The 18,010-nt window shown below is 42.3% G+C and overlaps 3 protein-coding genes across 6 annotated transcripts; 2 read left to right on the plus strand and 1 right to left on the minus strand.

The window, feature by feature from the left end:
- The first annotated feature begins 1,455 nt into the window (after positions 1 to 1,455).
- On the plus strand, positions 1,456 to 3,766 carry dio1 (iodothyronine deiodinase 1). Its single transcript, XM_067230389.1, has 4 exons — positions 1,456 to 1,940; positions 2,294 to 2,437; positions 2,552 to 2,751; positions 3,039 to 3,766. The coding sequence occupies exons 1-4, from the start codon at positions 1,598 to 1,600 to the stop codon at positions 3,102 to 3,104; spliced, it is 753 nt and encodes a 250-aa protein (XP_067086490.1). The 5' UTR covers positions 1,456 to 1,597; the 3' UTR covers positions 3,105 to 3,766.
- Positions 3,767 to 4,216: 450 nt separating this feature from the next.
- LOC136936721 (dynein light chain Tctex-type 5-like) lies at positions 4,217 to 6,278 on the plus strand. Of its 3 annotated transcripts, XM_067230344.1 has the most exons (5): positions 4,217 to 4,909; positions 5,245 to 5,305; positions 5,438 to 5,575; positions 5,735 to 5,806; positions 5,913 to 6,278. In XM_067230344.1, the coding sequence occupies exons 2-5, from the start codon at positions 5,258 to 5,260 to the stop codon at positions 6,276 to 6,278; spliced, it is 624 nt and encodes a 207-aa protein (XP_067086445.1). In that variant the 5' UTR covers positions 4,217 to 4,909; positions 5,245 to 5,257. The 3 variants fall into 3 exon arrangements, with proteins under 3 accessions (XP_067086445.1, XP_067086444.1, XP_067086446.1); XM_067230343.1 differs by having other exon boundaries at positions 4,217 to 5,305; XM_067230345.1 differs by having other exon boundaries at positions 4,217 to 5,305; positions 5,979 to 6,278.
- A 1,139-nt stretch (positions 6,279 to 7,417) lies between these two features.
- On the minus strand, positions 7,418 to 17,450 carry ssbp3b (single stranded DNA binding protein 3b). 2 transcript variants are annotated; one of them, XM_067230341.1, is made up of 18 exons: positions 17,284 to 17,450; positions 16,668 to 16,740; positions 16,470 to 16,531; positions 16,297 to 16,381; positions 12,093 to 12,173; positions 10,901 to 10,975; positions 10,594 to 10,656; positions 10,383 to 10,449; positions 10,155 to 10,228; positions 9,995 to 10,059; positions 9,806 to 9,857; positions 9,534 to 9,569; positions 9,345 to 9,399; positions 9,167 to 9,231; positions 8,643 to 8,721; positions 8,353 to 8,381; positions 8,097 to 8,198; positions 7,418 to 7,861 (listed from the first exon to the last, which is right to left on the minus strand). In XM_067230341.1, the coding sequence occupies exons 1-18, from the start codon at positions 17,337 to 17,339 to the stop codon at positions 7,832 to 7,834; spliced, it is 1,149 nt and encodes a 382-aa protein (XP_067086442.1). In that variant the 5' UTR covers positions 17,340 to 17,450; the 3' UTR covers positions 7,418 to 7,831. The 2 variants fall into 2 exon arrangements, with proteins under 2 accessions (XP_067086442.1, XP_067086443.1); XM_067230342.1 differs by lacking the exon at positions 10,901 to 10,975.
- Between the last annotated feature and the right edge of the window lie 560 nt (positions 17,451 to 18,010).

An 18,010-nucleotide genomic window follows, 5' to 3' on the forward strand; every position in this document is an offset into this window, starting at 1 on the left:
CTTGCAAATACATATACAGGACAGTGTAGAGCACAAAACAAGACTGTGTTAATTTTTTAATCAATTATTTAAGCCGAAAATATTACATTTATGGAACTCTCTGGATGATCTGTCCGCCATTGTTGCATGTAGCGCAGTTTTCACATACCCCAAGTACTAAGCTCCCGAGCCCACTTGGTTTTAAGGGGTGTATACCCTACCCCTTCGTCTTAGCCCTAGCCCTCAATCAAAAAGAGTATTGGGACACCACTTACTCTCACGGGAACGCGCCAAATTAAGTGCTAGGGGTAAGGGGTAAGACAGAGTAATTTTAATTAATTTGGTTAATGGTCTTAATGGCCCTATTAGAGATAGAGAGATAGGCTTGAGATAGTAAAGACTTCGAAGGCTACGTTACGACTCAGACTCACTATACGTTGTTCTTTTTGCTTCGTGTTTTTAGTATGACTGCTTAAGTATTGTGTCAGATTAAAGAAACTGTCAACTTGAATATCTGGCTCTGTCGTTTTTCTAGCTCGGCAAAGCCAGTTAAATAGGCCTATATATGTTACTATTATTATGATGATGATGATGAGTGTTCTTTTCCTGTTAGCTTACTGTTATGGTTAATGCCATCCCTGTGGTGTTAACTGACATAACGTTGCATAACCATAACAATATTGTGGTTATATTTATTCATCTTCGACTTTGCTCCAGAAGAACAATTATGTCAACAATCTATAATGACACATGCCACGATATCACTAATTATAATAGGCTATAATTACGCTTGTCATGCCATGAACATATTATTGTTCATTACAAAATTGTTAAATCTTCTTTAAAATAACGGAAATAAACTCTATAAACAACCGTCATGTATATGTGCAACCATTTGTAAAACTGGCTACAGGAGGGCAGGCAACTGTAAATGATCAAGCCCTTCTCCTTGTGCTCATTCAGGTAAATTGGCAATTGGCTATCCCATTTGTGCTCGTGCCCTGTTCGTACCCGCGAGCACAGTTCCAGGCAACTTTTCTTGGAGAAAGCAAGTAAATGGAGTAGCATGTACCTGAGTAAATGGGGCAATTAAGCAATTTCGGATTGGTTTCAAACTTAGCAAAAATCAGCAACAAATATTATATGAAAAAGATAATAGTATGAGCCAGGTTCGAGAATATACAAAAATAATTGGGGGAGATCGTTTTGGATATGTTGACTTGAGTTAATAGAATAAAATCGACCGGACCAGTCGGGTACCGATTCGGAAATGCAATACCACCAACATCCACCGGGGTCGTTGTCTCAAGCCGAGGAGCGAGGGGTGGGGTCTGGCCTCACTGCGCCAGCGATAATTTTTCATAGAAATGAACGGGGAAGCCATCTTTAAAGAGTGCGTAGCTTGGTCTAGTTATATAGGTATATGGCACAGTCCTACATTCCTACTACGTAACTCATCGACCCGTACATTGACAGATCAATCGTTCCAAGTGTCGCCTTGTGTTATTATTCATTCTCCACGTAGGTAGGTGGTAGGCTATTCTGAGTTGGAGAGACCATCTTCGAGACGTTTTGTTTCCTTAAACGACCGTCTCACAGACTCGTGCAGTCAGGCCAAATGAAGAGGATTTTCTTGAAGTTGTTTGTCTATTTATCAGCGCTATGTATGGCAATATTTGCGATATTGCAAACTCTGTTACTTTTTCTGCTGAATATTATTTCGCCAAGCTTGACCAAGCAACTTATTTTAAAGATGGGTGAGAGAGTTACGATGAGCCAGAATCCAAAATTCAAATATGAAGATTGGGGACCAACTTTCATGTCATTCATATTCATAAAAACTGTGATCGGACACGTGTGGCTCTCGCTCGGTGAAGATGCATTTGTGGGTTCAAAGGCCCCTGATACACCTGTTGTTACTTTAGACGGCAAGAAAACGAGTATCTACAATTTTATGAAAGGTGGGTCGGTCATATGCCTTTTCTATATAACTGAAACTATGGTAGGCTACACATGAAAAAGTTAACCTTAAAGGGAGGGTATATAATGTGTTTGATGCACTTTTTGTCATATTTGCCAAAATAAACTTAATTGATAGCAACCAATACATATAAGCCTAGAGGTTTGATGGTAATATGAAATCAATCCGACATCTGTGACCGTCGCATGACTATCTTAACGCAACAATTCATTAGGCCGTAGCCTGACTAATGACCTGTCTGTCTATCTGCGCGCACTCTGCCTCTGCCTGCACTCAATGCGCGTTACTGTAGTTTTGTGCCTAAACCATCTTTAATGTGATGCATTTCTTTAGACAACAGACCACTGGTATTGAGTTTTGGAAGTTGTTCCTGACCTCCATTTTTGTACAAACTTGACCAGTTCAAGAGACTGGTCAAGGACTTCAGTGATGTGGCAGACTTTCTTGTTGTCTACATTGCTGAGGCACATTCAACAGGTGAGTTTGCTGGTTAAGAGACCTGAAATTGTAATAGTCTTTGCAGTAGTCTATGTAATAACATTTGCTTAGACTGTGTATACAGTGAGCCATGTCTTTATATATTCTCTTTAGATGGTTGGGCCTTTAGCAACAATGTTGCTATCAAGAAGCACCTGTACCTAAAGGAGAGAATTGCTGCTGCTCAGCTACTTACCAAGGAGGACCCACTATGTACCATTGTAGTGGATGAAATGTTTGATACCACAGCTGCTAAATATGGTGCTCTGCCCGAAAGGTTGTACGTGCTGCAGGCAGGAAACGTTGTGTATAAGGTAAATAAGGACTGCCCATTTTTTTTTATTCCTCAGAACATACACAAAATTCCTGTTTTTCAATTATGTCAAGGGGAAAGGGGCTTTGGAACATGGCTAAAAATATATACTTATGTATTACATGAGCCCAACTAAAACCCAAGTAGGAGAAGTTTTATGGAGGTATTTGGTGTTTAATCTTGAGTTTTACATATAGATAAACATGATAAACAGAGTGAAGGGCAGCAGTCTATTGAAATGTATGTCCTACATTTGTGAAGTAACTTGTAAAACCTCTTTCTTCTCAGGGATTTAAGGGGCCTTGGGGTTACGATCCTATGGAGGTGCACTCATTCCTGAAAAAGATGAAGTAGAATATGTGTCCCAAGAGCTTTCTGTTGTGTAAATCCAGACTGCTATCTCTTACATTTATCTAATTTCACCCTTCGCAATCAATGTTCATCCCTGGATTTTAACCATTCTCCATTTTTGTTAGTGATGGATACAGAGCAAATGTCTGACCTCTGTAACCAGATGTAGAAAGAATTGGAGAGATGTTTGAACCAGGTCATGTACATTATATACATGAATATATTCAGACTAAGAAATCTAATAGGACATGGACACATTATGCTAGTCAGTTGTCTTTTTCCTTAAACCTTTATAGTATATCTTTATTTGAGAATAGTTATAATATTTTCAATAATACATTTTCTGTGGCTTAATTTAGAAATGCTGCCAACAAAATGTATCATGATGATGACAGGTGAGGTTTGCTTAACATATGATCACTACCTGATTTATCTCTATACTACTTTTTATGTATTAGAAATTCATCCAGAAGTACTGCTGCTTTGTGTATGATGATTACAATGCAAACTTCTGGCTATTGTAATTGGATTTATGAAAAGTAGGATTTGTGCAGCATGGTTTTGGAAAATCTATAGTGTGTATCATGTTTGTGTATGATATGCATGAGGGTATCAATACTGGTATAAAAAAAAATAGTGTCAGTAATAAACAGTTAATTGGAGGGAAAACCTGCTTTACTGTTTCCTTCTGGTTAAAATAGAACATAATATCCCTATTTTACATAAACATATCCATTCTTTATTTATTAATTACTGTAATGTTTCACAATTAGTTTCCACAAAAAGGATAATTCAACAGTATGTCTACATGGATGTGACATTATTGACAAGTACATTGAAGAAGAAACAGTGGTAATGTTGGCCATGGCATGTCTACATTTACATTTATTCATTTAGCAGATGCTTTTATCCAAAGCGACTTCCAAGAGAGAGCTTTACAAAGTGCATAGGTCACTGATCATAACAACAAGATAGCCAAAAAACATTATGAGTAGCCAAAACATGAAGCACACATTGTGAACAACCAAAGTAAGTGCCAAAGGGAAGAATGTCTATGTTATTAGAAAGGTCAACAGTCTTACATTTAAATTTTTAGCAGAAGGTCTTATCCAGAGCGACTTCAAGTAAGTACAGGGACATTCCCCCCGAGGCAAGTAGGGTTAAGTGCCTTGCCCAAGGACACAACGTCTTTTGGCAAGCCAGGAATCGAACCAGCAACATTCTGATTAATAGCCCAATTCCCTAACCGCTCAGCCATCTGACTCAGTCTTGCTCAGCACAGTGTTTGCATGTCCTTGTATAGCCCTCACATAAGAGCCCACACTAATAAAAGTACCATGTTAAAGGCCACCCAAATAAAGACCAACATCAAAAACACTGGGTCATAACTCAAAGGTTAATATGTCAATTACTAGGATACAGAGAGCACAACGGTTTGGTGTTGCTACAACTGGTGCAACAAGCTGTCATGTTAAAACCTTAGCCAAGAAACAGGCTTGGCACCCTCTCAGAATGTCAGAATGCACATATTGTTAGGACTTTTACCTTTTAGGATTAGCTTCACATGCAGTAGTGGACTGTGTGGGAAAGAAGAGGCTTAACCAGAGTGCATGGAAAGCCTTATATTGGTTTGTGTTGACACACTGTAGTGTAGTAGTGCTGTAGTGCTTGGCAGTGCCACCAAATCAGGTTTGCTGGTTAGTGAGGCAACCCCTAAAGACATTTAAAAGATGTAGGAGGGACTGTGTGTAAACCAACAGCCAGCACGACCTGAGGTTTTATCTTCACTGCAGACCCAGCAGACACAGGTAACAAATTGTACTTTCCAATCAAGTTCATTTAGCTTTGAGTTAGACTCAGTTTGTCTCATAACTGTACTTTTTAGTTAAGATCAGACCAGAAAAATGTGCATTGTAAAATTCAGAGATCATGTGATAACTAGAATATGGCTGGTATATATATACTGTACATATCCTTTATTGTATGCCTGGAAAACTGTGCGTGTTCTTTAACATCTAAAGAATTTTAAACAGATTGACAGGCATACAGTTGCAAATGTGTTCATTTTAACATGTCTCTCCGTGACAAATTATAACTATTTCCTTTTATGTCAAAGACCTCTTATGCCTTTATTTTTTTATAGATTTTGTTGAAAAATGGACAGATCTAGAGAAAGAAAATCTAGCAATACAGCTATCAAAGAGGTAAAGATGAATGAATGTGTGCATGTGTGTGTGTCTGTGTGTTTTGTAATCAGATGTGTTGTATTAGTGATCTCTATCTAACAAGGTGGTGGTGGTAGTGATGTACGTCTTATGTGCATCCTCTGTGTCCAGGTTTCTCAAAGGGCCCCGGCGTTACTCCATAGAACCTCCAGGCTGGCACACAGCCAAACTCAAGGCCAAAGCCAGGCCCAGAGTCTCTTCAGCTTGAAGGGGCTTGTGGCAGCCCAGAAGTTCTCCAAGGGACTTAGGGTGAAGATGAAACAAGCCCATACCATTAGCCCAGACCCACAGCATTCAATCGATCATCAGTTTCCTAACATTTGAATGTTTAGCATCATTTACATGACACATTCCAATTTACAGTAGTTGATGGTACATTTTTTAAAGATCTTTCCTTTGTGTTCTCAGGAACGTGCAGCATTAAAACTAGCGGAAAGGAAGGCCACAATGAGAAAAACTACAATCATAGTTCAGGAACAGGTCTTTGAACCCACCTACCCCCCACACACACAAACAAAAACCAGTCTGCACACAATACAAAATTTAGCAATAGTACAATAGTAGTATTTTGTCTCTGCCACTCTAGATTCCTGATGGCTCCGCCCAGCCCGCAGAGCACTTTCCTTACACAGTGATCTCTTCCATGATCCAGGACTTCTTGTCATCGCGGCTGGAAGGCTTGCCCTACAATGCCCCCTGTAGTGGAACGCTGGCCAAGGTGCTAAGTGAGGAGGTGAAGAATCTGGTGAGGACCATGTGTCCTGCCCGCTACAGGCTGGTGTGTACTGTGGCTCTGGGTCAATCGGGGCTGGACGGTCAACAGGGGGATAGGGGGTTGCTGCTGGCTAGCCGTTGTCTTTGGGACCCCCACACTGATACATGCGTTTCACACACATTCCGGAACCAGGAGATGTTCTGTACCATTGATGTGTTTGCTGTGTACTTTGAATAAAATACCTTAAGTCACTCAGAAAATAGATAAAGCTGACCAATTGTAAAACAAGGTCATCATCGAGTAGGTTACCATAGATTATTAATCTCTTGGTATGTTAAAACGTCTAAAATACTTAATGAACACGATCATACATTTTCATTTCAATATAATTTCTTTTAAAAAGATTACAAGCATGAGTTAGTGAGTGTGTGTGTGTGTGTGTGACATGTACAGTATGTGTGGCAAGGTTTTTGCTTTTAAATAACTGAGCAACATGCCACAAAAAGCATAATAAAACACAGGACAAATACTTAAGTTATTGTAAAATTATATTAACGAGCCATCTTTCCTCAATTTAAAATAAAATAAAAAAATAAAGGCAACATAGGACAGAAGTGTATAATGCTTAATGCTCACAGAAAATTAAAAGAAATTCCATCACATTTAAAAGACTGCCGCTAAAGTTTATAATATAATGCCTACTATAATCAGTTCAGAAAACGTTGACGTCTTATTAACTGAGGCAATATACACAGTCATAGTCTGTATCAAAATATTAAAAATGAGGAACGGGGCAAAAGGTACAAACAAAAAGTCAGAGGAAATATGACCAATATGACGTTACTATGGGATACTCTCATTGCCATCTGATTGTGAACAAATAGGAAAACACAGAATGAGGCTACAATGATGGAGAGAAAGAGCACAGGGTGTTAAGCACAGGCAGGTAAGAGTCTATACACCACATCTTTAAAGCAGGTGTCCACAGAAAGGAGCATTGCTAGGTAGTATGTTGTAGACAGATCTCAGCATTCATGCATTTCCTTGGTATGCTGATGTTTGGTTTCCCTTGACAGAAAAGATCAGTCTCGACTGATTAAATAAAAGCAATGCAACTAACTAACAATAATAATTGTGTTGCTTCACAAAATAACCCCCAAACACACTCCCTATCCACGTCATACTGTCAAAGGATTCTGTTTTACATATTAAAAACCAATTGAGGACTTAAAATCTCAGATCCTCAGACAGAAAAAAATAAAAATACTTTTCCCTTAAAACATGGCAGAATTGTGGGTTGGGAACTGAAAAGGTACATCTGAAAGATCACAGGCAGATTCTGAACATCGTGTCTTCTGACTTTGGAGACACTATATGTGGCTGAAAACAAAACATGGAGGAGAGTTCACAATATGCATATGCACACTCACCAATGTTTAAGTGGCAAAAGCGGAAACATTTTCTGCACAAGTTGCACCACGAAGCAATAAAAGCACAGAGGTAAACATGAACCTTTTTCTTTGCTTTGTGAAAAAAGTTTCTGCAGAGATCTCAAAAACATTGTGTATGTTATTTTTCAGTAGCTGGTTCCGTCACACTTGGGCGATGTGACAAACGAAATAATTGTCCTTCATTTTGGAGCAGTAGTCGCCAGCCATTTTGTTTTTGTTATCAGCCTTCTAAAACTGCGTGGAACCAAAACGGTGCCCATCCCTGATTCTGTGCTGATTTGATTGGCCATGTCTGTTGTGAGCTCAGGTCCTCTGGGTTGTGGTAAATGAAGGGGAGGGTCACACACTCATCGTCATGGTGGGGGAGTACTGGGGAGGTGGGCGGGGGGGGGGGGGGGGTCACAGAGGGGATATGGTTAAACACAACCAAGTAGAGGCTTTACACACAGACAGGCACACCCTCACAACTATGACCAGGACACTGACCAGTCGTGAGTTAGTGTAGCTAAAGTTCTACTTCAGAAACATGGCTGCCACCAAGATGACATAAGTCATAAGTTAACTTAGCCACAGAGGTGAGTAGGAGGAAAGGGAGTGTACTCACGTTCTCACTCTGGAATGAGTGGAGGAAGTTTCCTCCCAACTCTCCATCATCCCTTGGGGTCCCAGGAGGATTGCTAATGCCACTTAAGTTGTTCGGGGAGTTCTGTGTATGATGGGAAATGGAATATCCATATCAACAATAAAACATTTAGAAAGAAAATACCACAGTAGGCTCTTATTTCATTAGTGATTAGAACTGAAATAATTTAGTTGAGCTGTGTATATATATATCATTTCAAAGCTATTTTGGTATTCACCTTGTTCAGTCCATCCATATCACCAGAGCCTATGGAAGAGAATTATAAGGAATACAAACCTCTTAAAAGCAAAGTAAAAATGTTCTCTCACAAAAATCATCCATTGTTTGCCATGGAACCAAAACCACTCGGCACCCCACCAGTAGTCATTTGTCGCATATTCATCAGCCATTTTCAAACTAGTAAAACGGTCCAAACCGTTAGCCACTGGTGTTTACAAAAATCATACGTTGACGTCATATCCATATGTTGTGTTTAGTAACAGACACGAGCGACCTATGCTGTGTTACCTAGCGATCCGTTCATGTGGTGTGGTTCCATCCCGGCCATGGCTCCCAGAGGGCCATCAGAGCCGGGGCCCATTGGGAACTGCAGGGAGAGAGGTAAGCAGGGCGTTACTAACAGCACCAACAGCAACTTGTGCAGTCTGCAGTTGCGGTGCTATATACTTTTCACAGAGAACCACCTCGAGAAGAGAAAGTAAAGGCTTCAGTTGACTGACAACAATTGGTTTTCACGTGGCAAAGTAGTCAGTATGGGTATGCAGACGGCAGTCTTATCTGTGGAAGCCCAACAATTTTCTGTATCTGGCAACAAAACCAGAAATTTCCTTGGTGACAATACTAGAGCAAATCAAAGAAAAGGGGGATAAAAAAAAATCTTTGTCTCATATTGTATTCTCTGGGCAAAAGTCCAAAATATTTGTAGAAAGATCCCTACTAGTGACATCCAGTACAAGTTTCATGTCCAGCAACATGCAGGTTGAGCCATTTTCCAACCACTAGCCAAGGGCAAGAACAGGGGTTTTATTTACATTATTCCGGTTGCCAGGTCCAGGGTTGATCATGGTATAGAGGTTGTCTCCAGAATTGTTAGAATCTGAAAAGAAAATTCCAGAATTAGTCATCACGCTAATCAATGAATCTACTGTGTGTGTGTGTGTGTGTGTGTGTGTGTGTGTGTGTGTGTGTGTGTGTGTGTGTAGCCCTTACCGGCTGGGCTAGGCATGATGGGTGTTCCAGGAGGTCCACCACCACCAGAAGCTCCCTTCAAGTACATAGTAGGAAATAAAAACCCTCATTCAAGGCCACAGGATGCTAACATAAAATATACACTTGTATACAAAAATGTAATATTCAAAATATCAATTAGGATGTCTTAGAGAAAGGTTTTCTTCTTACCCCATATGCACCAGGAGAGGGTGATGAGTAAGGCATCTGAAATCAAAACAGACCAACAGGGGTTTTGATCTAAAACATCATTTATTTTATCTTCCCAACATCAGTGTCTTTCCATGGAAACTGGGATACATTATACTACAATTACATCCCAGACTAGGACTCTAATGCATTAAACCTCCAGGGCTACCCACACACTACTCTGCATTCTGAACCAGTTTAGCAGTGACTGCGAGTCAGTGTGTGTGTGTGTGTGCAAGGGTAATTGAACTCACAGAGTTAGCATTGTTGGGACCAGGCCATTGCCTTCCTCCACCACCTGGACCCCTGTATTCCAGGCAAAGGAAATCCAAGTTAAAAGTGGCTTCACACACACACACACACAAGATAAGTGTGTTTCAGATACAATGTCAGATAGTGAAAGAGATCATCCCAGTAAGATAGAAACAAGACAGAAAGCTCACATGTTTACTCCTGGCATGCCTGGACCCATGGCGTTATGCGGGGGCCGCATCCCACCCCCGAAATTCTTCAAAAGACACAAGTTATCAGATTTTTTTTAATGATGGTGCAAACTTGAATATTGTGTCTCTGGTGCAGGAGCCCCTGACTGGACTGGCTTACCTGGGGTCCAGGTCCCATGGGGCCCATGCCTCGCGGCCCGCTCATTCTCTGCATCGGCCCCAAGTTGGGATGGCCTGGAATGAAAAAACAAAACATGGTTATGGTTGCAAACAAATTCTAGAATCCTGAATATGGAAGTAAAACGGATCAGGAATGGCTGCTTTCCAGAAACTCAAGACTGCAGCGAGAGAGGTTGGGAGGGACGTGGCGTCATCTGTGGACACTCACCCTGGGGTGGTCGTGTGGGGTCCATGTTGGCCAGCATGGGATGGGGACCTGGTCCACCACCTGGAGGCTGGGAAGGAGGGAAAAAACAGTACACAACAGAGAAGTACAGGGAAAGGACAGGGAGGTTATTTGGACACATACTTGAAGACACATACTTGAAAATGATCACCATAGATGAGCACAGGGTGCAAACCTAAACAGTTCCACGTACCTGGTTACCCATTCGAATGGGAGGCCCTCGTGGGCCTCCGGCAAAACGTGGCGACATGAAAGACTGGGGAGAAGAAAAAAGACAAAAAACGGCATCAGCGCAAAATAAATCGATTAGGAAACAACAACAAAAACATGCGTTGCACCCGAAATGATTCGCGACTGCTGAAAGCATCAAGCGGACACACTAATGCGAAGCGCGTGGAGATGTGTCGAAAGAACAAACAGGGTTTAGCCCCCCCATCCCCAAATGAAAGCAGAGAAGCAGCGCAGAGATAGTGGGAGGGAGGATGGTGTGTGTGTTTTACCTGACTGTGAGGTCCCATCATATTGTTAGGGGGAGGAGCCTGAGGGTGAGGAGAGCCCTGGGGACCAGGTGGACCCTGTGACACATTCAGCAAGGAGGGAAGGCCAGAGAAAGAAAAGGGAGAGGGGCAAGGGTTACTGCTGAGGGAAGGAGCGCTGGTGTTGGTGCCAGTACAGGGAAAAACCTCATCGCAAATATCCTAAAAGACAAGTGTCCCACGCTCGCAAGCGTGGTCTTGCTTATGCAGGTCACACCACGTCTTTTGAGAAAAATCAACTAGCTCCTTCGCACACATTTGGCTTGTATCCCTTCATCCGAATTGTTCCCCCGTATTCAACAAAACACATTGTTTGTTGTGCCGATAAAAATCTGAAGACAGGCAAAGAGAGTGTGTGCACATGCGCAGAAAGCGACAGAAGCCTTGAAAGAGAGAAATTCTTACGAAAAGAGATGTGTACTCTTGAGCTAACCATTCAAGGCATATGGCAGCATGTATCCAGCGTGTCATCACTGGTAATTTCCCCCAAATTAAGCACAGTCTCAATTAAGCTCTGTACAATTAGCTTTTCAGTCTTGCCAATCACCAGCACTGTTGAACTAATGCTGCAGATGAGAGGGGTGGTTTAATTGAGACTACGCAACTGGCTCAGATAAAGAATGATCTGTGCGTATGTACGTGTGCGTGTGAAAGCTAAATCCCCCCCTTCCTCTTAATCACACATACAGACATCAACTGTAGCCTATATTTATGGTGGGTAGATCTTTTCCTACAGGACTAACAGGAACAAAAGTCCAACACCTCTAAAGAGTGACTCCTACTCAGCTTACCAAGAGTTTCTCCCCAGGAGGTATTGATTTACTGTAGGTGATGAATCTTTCGATTTCCTCATTAAGCCAATAGGCCCGACCTAGTCTCCCTGCTCTAGTACTTTGGTGTGGGCAAACAGAAGACAACACTTAAACACCACAAGTCTCTGAACTGAAATTCAACATGGCAGAAAGACAGCTGAGCAGCATGTTGTTGTAGACCAAAAGCGGACACACAGGCCTTGAATGCATGAGAGCCGAGCAGTCGGTTACAGTACAAGCCAACACAAATTCAGCTACACAAATGGCAGGAGTGGGGCGGCTGATGTGTGGTTCATGCACCAGTCCTGGGAGACTGGGAGTGCAGGGTGGCAGTGAACGCTGACCTGGAAGAATCCAGGGGGCATGGGTCCTCCTGGCATCCCCTCCCCTGGGCCCATCACAGGACTGGGGGCAGCAGCTGCACTCTGGAGAACACAAAAGAAATTTCCAAAACGTATTTAGGATCTTTTAGCATGCTTTAAAATGCAACCATTTTTATTCATATAAAATGTGACTCTTTAAACATCAATATCTTAATAAAAAGGTGTATATAATTTAGTATAAACATTTGGAATGTTCCAATCTTTTATTCATATAAAATGTGACTATTTAACCCTCAATATCTTCATAAAAGGGTGTATATAACTTTGTATAAACATTTGGAATGTTCAAATCTCTGCATTTAACATTGCCAGTATACAGCCTTGCTGGGGGTGGGGCCAGTCAGTCACTCTATCCAGGATCCTGTGGAGCTTTGATAAGAATCTGTGGGATTTACGGATCCCCATCCAAAGTGCTCAGACACAGCAGGAACTCGCTAGCCAATTTCCTGTCCCGACCACAGCCATAATTCACTAATGTGCCATTTGCTTTAGTCACACGGGTCATAAGCCACCATTGTTTTTGTCTTTTTGCAGGAGCATGCGAGACCAGCTCCCGTGTACAGCACTGGAAGAAAAGTAGGCTCCAAGTAGACTGAACACATCATGACTACATAAAATGCACACATTGTACACACGCGGCCAACAACAGAAGAAAAAAAAACTGCTGCCTCCAACGCCCTAGAACTCTACAGGCAACACTGGTCAATAGGCTGCACACTCCCCTGTATCGACGGTAGCCTCCCTAATTATATCTCAGCAGTGTGGTGCTGCAGGGCCATTGTGAAATACCACAACAGGGTAAGAAGTGAGGCTGGAGAAAGCCAGCCGTGCCCCGTACAGATTCTCTTCTACTGGTAAACAGTCAAAGGAGTTCCAAGGAATCCTGCAACCACAACGTGAATTGTTGCTGACATTCAAGTATGTCTACAATCACTCTTTGTGTTCTATTGAGATTACGGTAGGTTAGTGAGAGTACTCAAATAAAATGTGTGTTGGTGAAGCCATGCAAAAGGTATTGTGAAGCCCTGGGGTAAAAAAAAAAAAAAAAAAATACTATCATGCAACACATTTCTGAAGGAACTGTAAGAACAGGAATGTCATTTGGAAGCTATACTTGGTCTCCTATCCTCAATCTCATCTCTAATACGTAGTTACAAAAAACACCACACACAGCGTCACCAAAGTCCATACAATCAACCTGAATGCGCATTGTGAGATTCCAGGCATGCCGTGTTTGATTCTTATCGTGTTCCAGTAGGCCCCCACTGCTGGGTTTACCGAGCAGAGGAGGACAAATTGGCTTGGGGGGAGACACAAGAGAGGCTCTGCCAGGTCTCCCACCAGATGCTTGGGTACTGGAGAGGGGCAGATGTCATGCAGCCAGCCTTTAGGGTCTAGATTGAGGCCCACCTTCAGACTCCCCCGGGGGCTTTTTACAACAGACTAGGCCCCACCTCCTTGTTCACTGCGTGCGCTGAGGAAAACAGTAGAGCAGCACAATCCGTTGTTTCATACAGAGTCATTAAGGGGGGCGGGGGTTACGAAAGGGGAGGCAGTAGCCACTGCGGATGTGCTCTTATGTGTTCTCTACAAAAACAATGAGAGAGAGGGAGGGTGAGAGAGACAGAAGGGGAGGGGGGGGGGGCTAGAGACAAAGTGGTTGACTAAGGCAGCCCTGAAGAGGTTAAGGTGCAAATATGAGGGGTTAGGAGACAGAGAAAAAAAGGGGTGTGGGAGGGGGAGATGGTTGGTCCACACAGAAAAGTGTGGGGGCAGGGTCAAAAACCAAACAAACTGACTGCTGTTAATGACCTAACCTAGACATGTTTACCCATTACACAGAGGCAAAGGGGACCCATAGCCATCCGGTGCTAGCAAATCTTCTACCACCAATCAATTAATATGAAACTGCCTTTGCCGTCCAGACAGGTTCCCCATCACTACTGAATGGTCAAAACAGAGGCACACACAACAGAGATTTTCCAAACCCTCTCTACCCCCCCCCCCCCCCACACACACACACACACACTTCTCCTCCACCAATCCCTTCCCTTTCTCTATCCCTACAGTTTCCATGATGGCTGCTGGGCATATGCCACACTGCCACTCCTCCCTCTCCAATCTGTCCCTCTGCTCCCTGACAGCCATCAATCAGCAAGCTGACGCCATGACAACGGGGTCCTGAGGGAGTATCTGTGAGACCCAGCATTAAAGCGTTGAGGGTTTTTACGAGGAGGAGTGCTAGCAGCCACAAGCCACCTCCCCCCACAGCCCACAGAGACAAAGGCGGTGCTCTGGGACCACTGTCCACATCCAGAGAGAGCGAAAGAGAGGTGGGGAGAGAGGCATGGGCCTACGTAAACAAAAGACAAATCTAGCTAAGGTATCCGTGTATCTAGCTTATTGTCTTCAAGTTAAGGCTTCAACAATAACTTTCAAACCAACCACACCTAGTGGTAAATTCCCATTCTTTCGTTTGCTAATATTATTCATAGTACACACATGGTTAAAAGAGAGTACTGATTGAAAGAGGCCATTTCTAATGACCTCTCAAAAAACCTTCCTGAACATTCTACGTTGGTGACTGAATGAAAATAAATTAATGATTTACGGCATCTGTTTTGTATAGAACACCCACTTAATATGATTCTTGCTAAATCACCATGCAATACACCCTTTATATCTGGGATAGAACAACTCATCAAACCCTTTAAAAAAAACGACCTCCGTTTGGAAAATACTGCCTTCTAACAATTCTAGTCCTTTCATAAGAAAAGCTGGTGTGGTAGTCGCTAGCTGGTATAAGGAGGAATGTGAGGGAAATGGCAAAGCCTCCTCCTGGCTCCCAGGTCACCTGCCAGATCAGGAGGGTTGTTGCCGTGACAACCCTATCTGGCAAGAGCAGGGTCTACATCTCCATTTTAACCTCTTCCTTTCTGAGATACCGACAACACTCAAAGCGAATCTGAAGAAGACTATGACTATTTTCTCATTTGAAATGATAGCCACGAGCTGGATGTGAAGTCAGCTCGACCTCTCCATCATCTTTGAGAAAAGGAGGTTTTGTGGGTCTGTCTATCATGCACAGAACACACATTACATGCAAATGGTAAACACAAAAATGGCAGTATAAATGATAAATACAATACAGGCCAACCCAACGGTTCCCTGAAAAGAGTGGGGGTTTCATGGACATGCCTCGGTTTGAGGTAGAACAACCGCAAGTGAACTGGACACGTTCACATTCAGGTCTACTCAACGTGTAAAACCAGTCAGACTGGGTTAAAAGGTTTATTTTGTGCCAATCACAGTGCCAATATCAACGCTGTGTCTACATGATAATGAGTTGGGTAGGCATTGCGGCCGACTGTCAGCCTGCTTTGTTTTGGGATTTAGGCCCAAGTGTCCAGAGAATGAAAACATGACCCTTTGCCAAGACTTGGAAGGCTGCTTTTCTTCTTCTTAAGCAACCCAACCATTTTAAATGATTTCCTAAATAACTGACCGCACATGTCTCAAGATCAGCAGACATGATGCTACTGTAATTGGCCAAGATTCAAATCCCGGTCTGAGAAAAAGAAAAGATGGACCTGATCTGTTTTGTGTTTTTTTTTCCTTCCTTGGGGATTGTGGTAGGAGACAGAAGAGGCAAGGTACTCGAGAGATCCCATCGACAGGTCTGACTCAGGATATGCTGACGTCAGCAGTATTTTCCCAGAAGCCTCTAAGCTCTTCATCTGGGCCAAAGACAGGGCACGTTGACAGCTGGATGGAGAACCAGGATGCGGAAACACACTAACACTGTACTACAGCCTCTACAACCTTACTCTCATGAAGTCGTACACTTCTAAAACACAGGCCCAGTAGAGGGCAGATTAAGGACCATCAATAAACCAGACCAACAAATCTGCACAAAAAAATCCAAATCCAAACCATTTAATCCCTCAGACAGACCTAAATCCATGACACTGATGGTTACTGAAGAGTGTTCACTAATGGTGCTTACCCATCAAACTGCAAAATAACCTGCAAAAGAGTCTGATAGTAATTTTGGACAGAAGCAGCAGATTAGCAATGAAGGATTTGGTCATCAAGTCTTTAGAACTATTTTTCAGCATCATAGTTGCACCATATGTGATGATTCTTAAGAAGTAGGCCGACTCACATAATCATGGAAGGCTTTGGCCTCACTGGAGTGGTCACATGTTTCTCTCCTCTCTGGTGCAGCGCAATACAGATCCCAGAACACACTGTTGACAAGACAAGAAAACAAAAAGATTAGTGGACCATAAAATCATATACCAAACTAGTAACTAGGTAAACAACACAACTACTCACCACCACCAAGAATGTAGGAATCCAGGGGGTTCACCAAGCGTGATATTCTTTTCCCATCGGATCTAAAAATTTGAATTTATAGATATCGCATGAGTTTTTGACAATTGTGGAGGTAAAATATAACGCCTAAATATTTTAGGATTGACTGTTTATATGGGGGAAGCCTCTATAGATAGGCCTCAACTTATAACCTCTTACCTCTGATAAAAAGGTCTGTGCTGACTTCTGTGCTCCTATGTGTAACAAATATTCATAGACGTATAAAGCCAACCTATAGGAAGAAACAACAACAATATCTAAAACCATCATTTTACAGTAAGGTAGCAAACGCTTAGAATTAAGCTCTACTAGTCTGTTGAGATAGGGTTTAATTAAGTCAAACTATGTGTTCAATTCGAGTTTTTAAACCAACTACCCCCTGGAAAAACATTGGTGAATTTTGCGTGACCCTCGCTCCGTGCTGAAACAAAGTATATAATGGGCGCTGTAGGTAGGAAATACAACCAAAAGACAACATAGAAACAATGTATAAAAATAAAGCGTTGCTTTAGTCTGGGATCAACTTACGATCTAAAATGTCGCCCAACATGTTTTTACTGAGCAAATAACAACGTGAAAACGACACATCATTAAAGACCAGAGGTCTGAGAGAACAGGCAGCGAATATGACCAAGGGAGGAATGGCGAGCAGTCAAGGCGGTTCATTCAATTCCATCCTCGGTAGGAGGAAATTGCTTCTTGCAAGCTAACCAGCGAACCACAAAGAACACGAGGAAACAACTTGAAAGACAAATAAATGGAATTTGAAACTTACTTCTCCCGTGCTTGGCCATCCGACGGCACAGGAGTGCCTTTGCCTTTGGGGAACATGGTTTTGTAAAGGAGGATCGGCTTCTCTTTCTTTTCACTATTTCATCTGACAGACCATCACGGCCGCGACCCTCGCACACTCCAACCGCACTTCCCAACCGAGCCTGGCAAAGGGGAAGAGGGTATGCTATGTAGATTGGCATTTGCTTTAACCAATGGGAGTGCTTTAGTCTCTTTCAGGTCTGCCTCGACATTAAATGTCGTGCGTTTTTGTTTTCCATTGGAGATTTGTACATGTCCACTCACACATATCAGACAAACCAAGCGCAACCTCGAAAACACAATAGCATTCTAGATCTGACATCATTAAGCATTTCAGGAAACATAGGCTATATTAAAATGTAGTTAATTACCACACAGGCCTACTTAATCTACTACAACACTCATTTAAAATCTTACACAGTATCGTTTGTGTCCGGTTATTAGGCAATATCGCCTTTCATGAATAGCCTAATGTTGTTCTGAAATGTGACAAAATCATTCGGCATAGGCTATACATGACACTTTTAGAGACCGTTTTGTGCGTTGGTTGGGACCTGTGTAGGCCTTAGGTAAGCACTACGCAGATCAATTGTGTTGGTTACTAACCATTTTCGCTGATATAGGGGACATGATATAGGCTATAGATCAGTTTTTAACATAAGATTGTTTTTAATTCTTAAGTAGCCGTA

Source organism: Osmerus mordax, chromosome 27, assembly GCF_038355195.1.
Source record: "Osmerus mordax isolate fOsmMor3 chromosome 27, fOsmMor3.pri, whole genome shotgun sequence".
Classification (NCBI taxonomy): Eukaryota; Metazoa; Chordata; class Actinopteri; order Osmeriformes; family Osmeridae; genus Osmerus; species Osmerus mordax.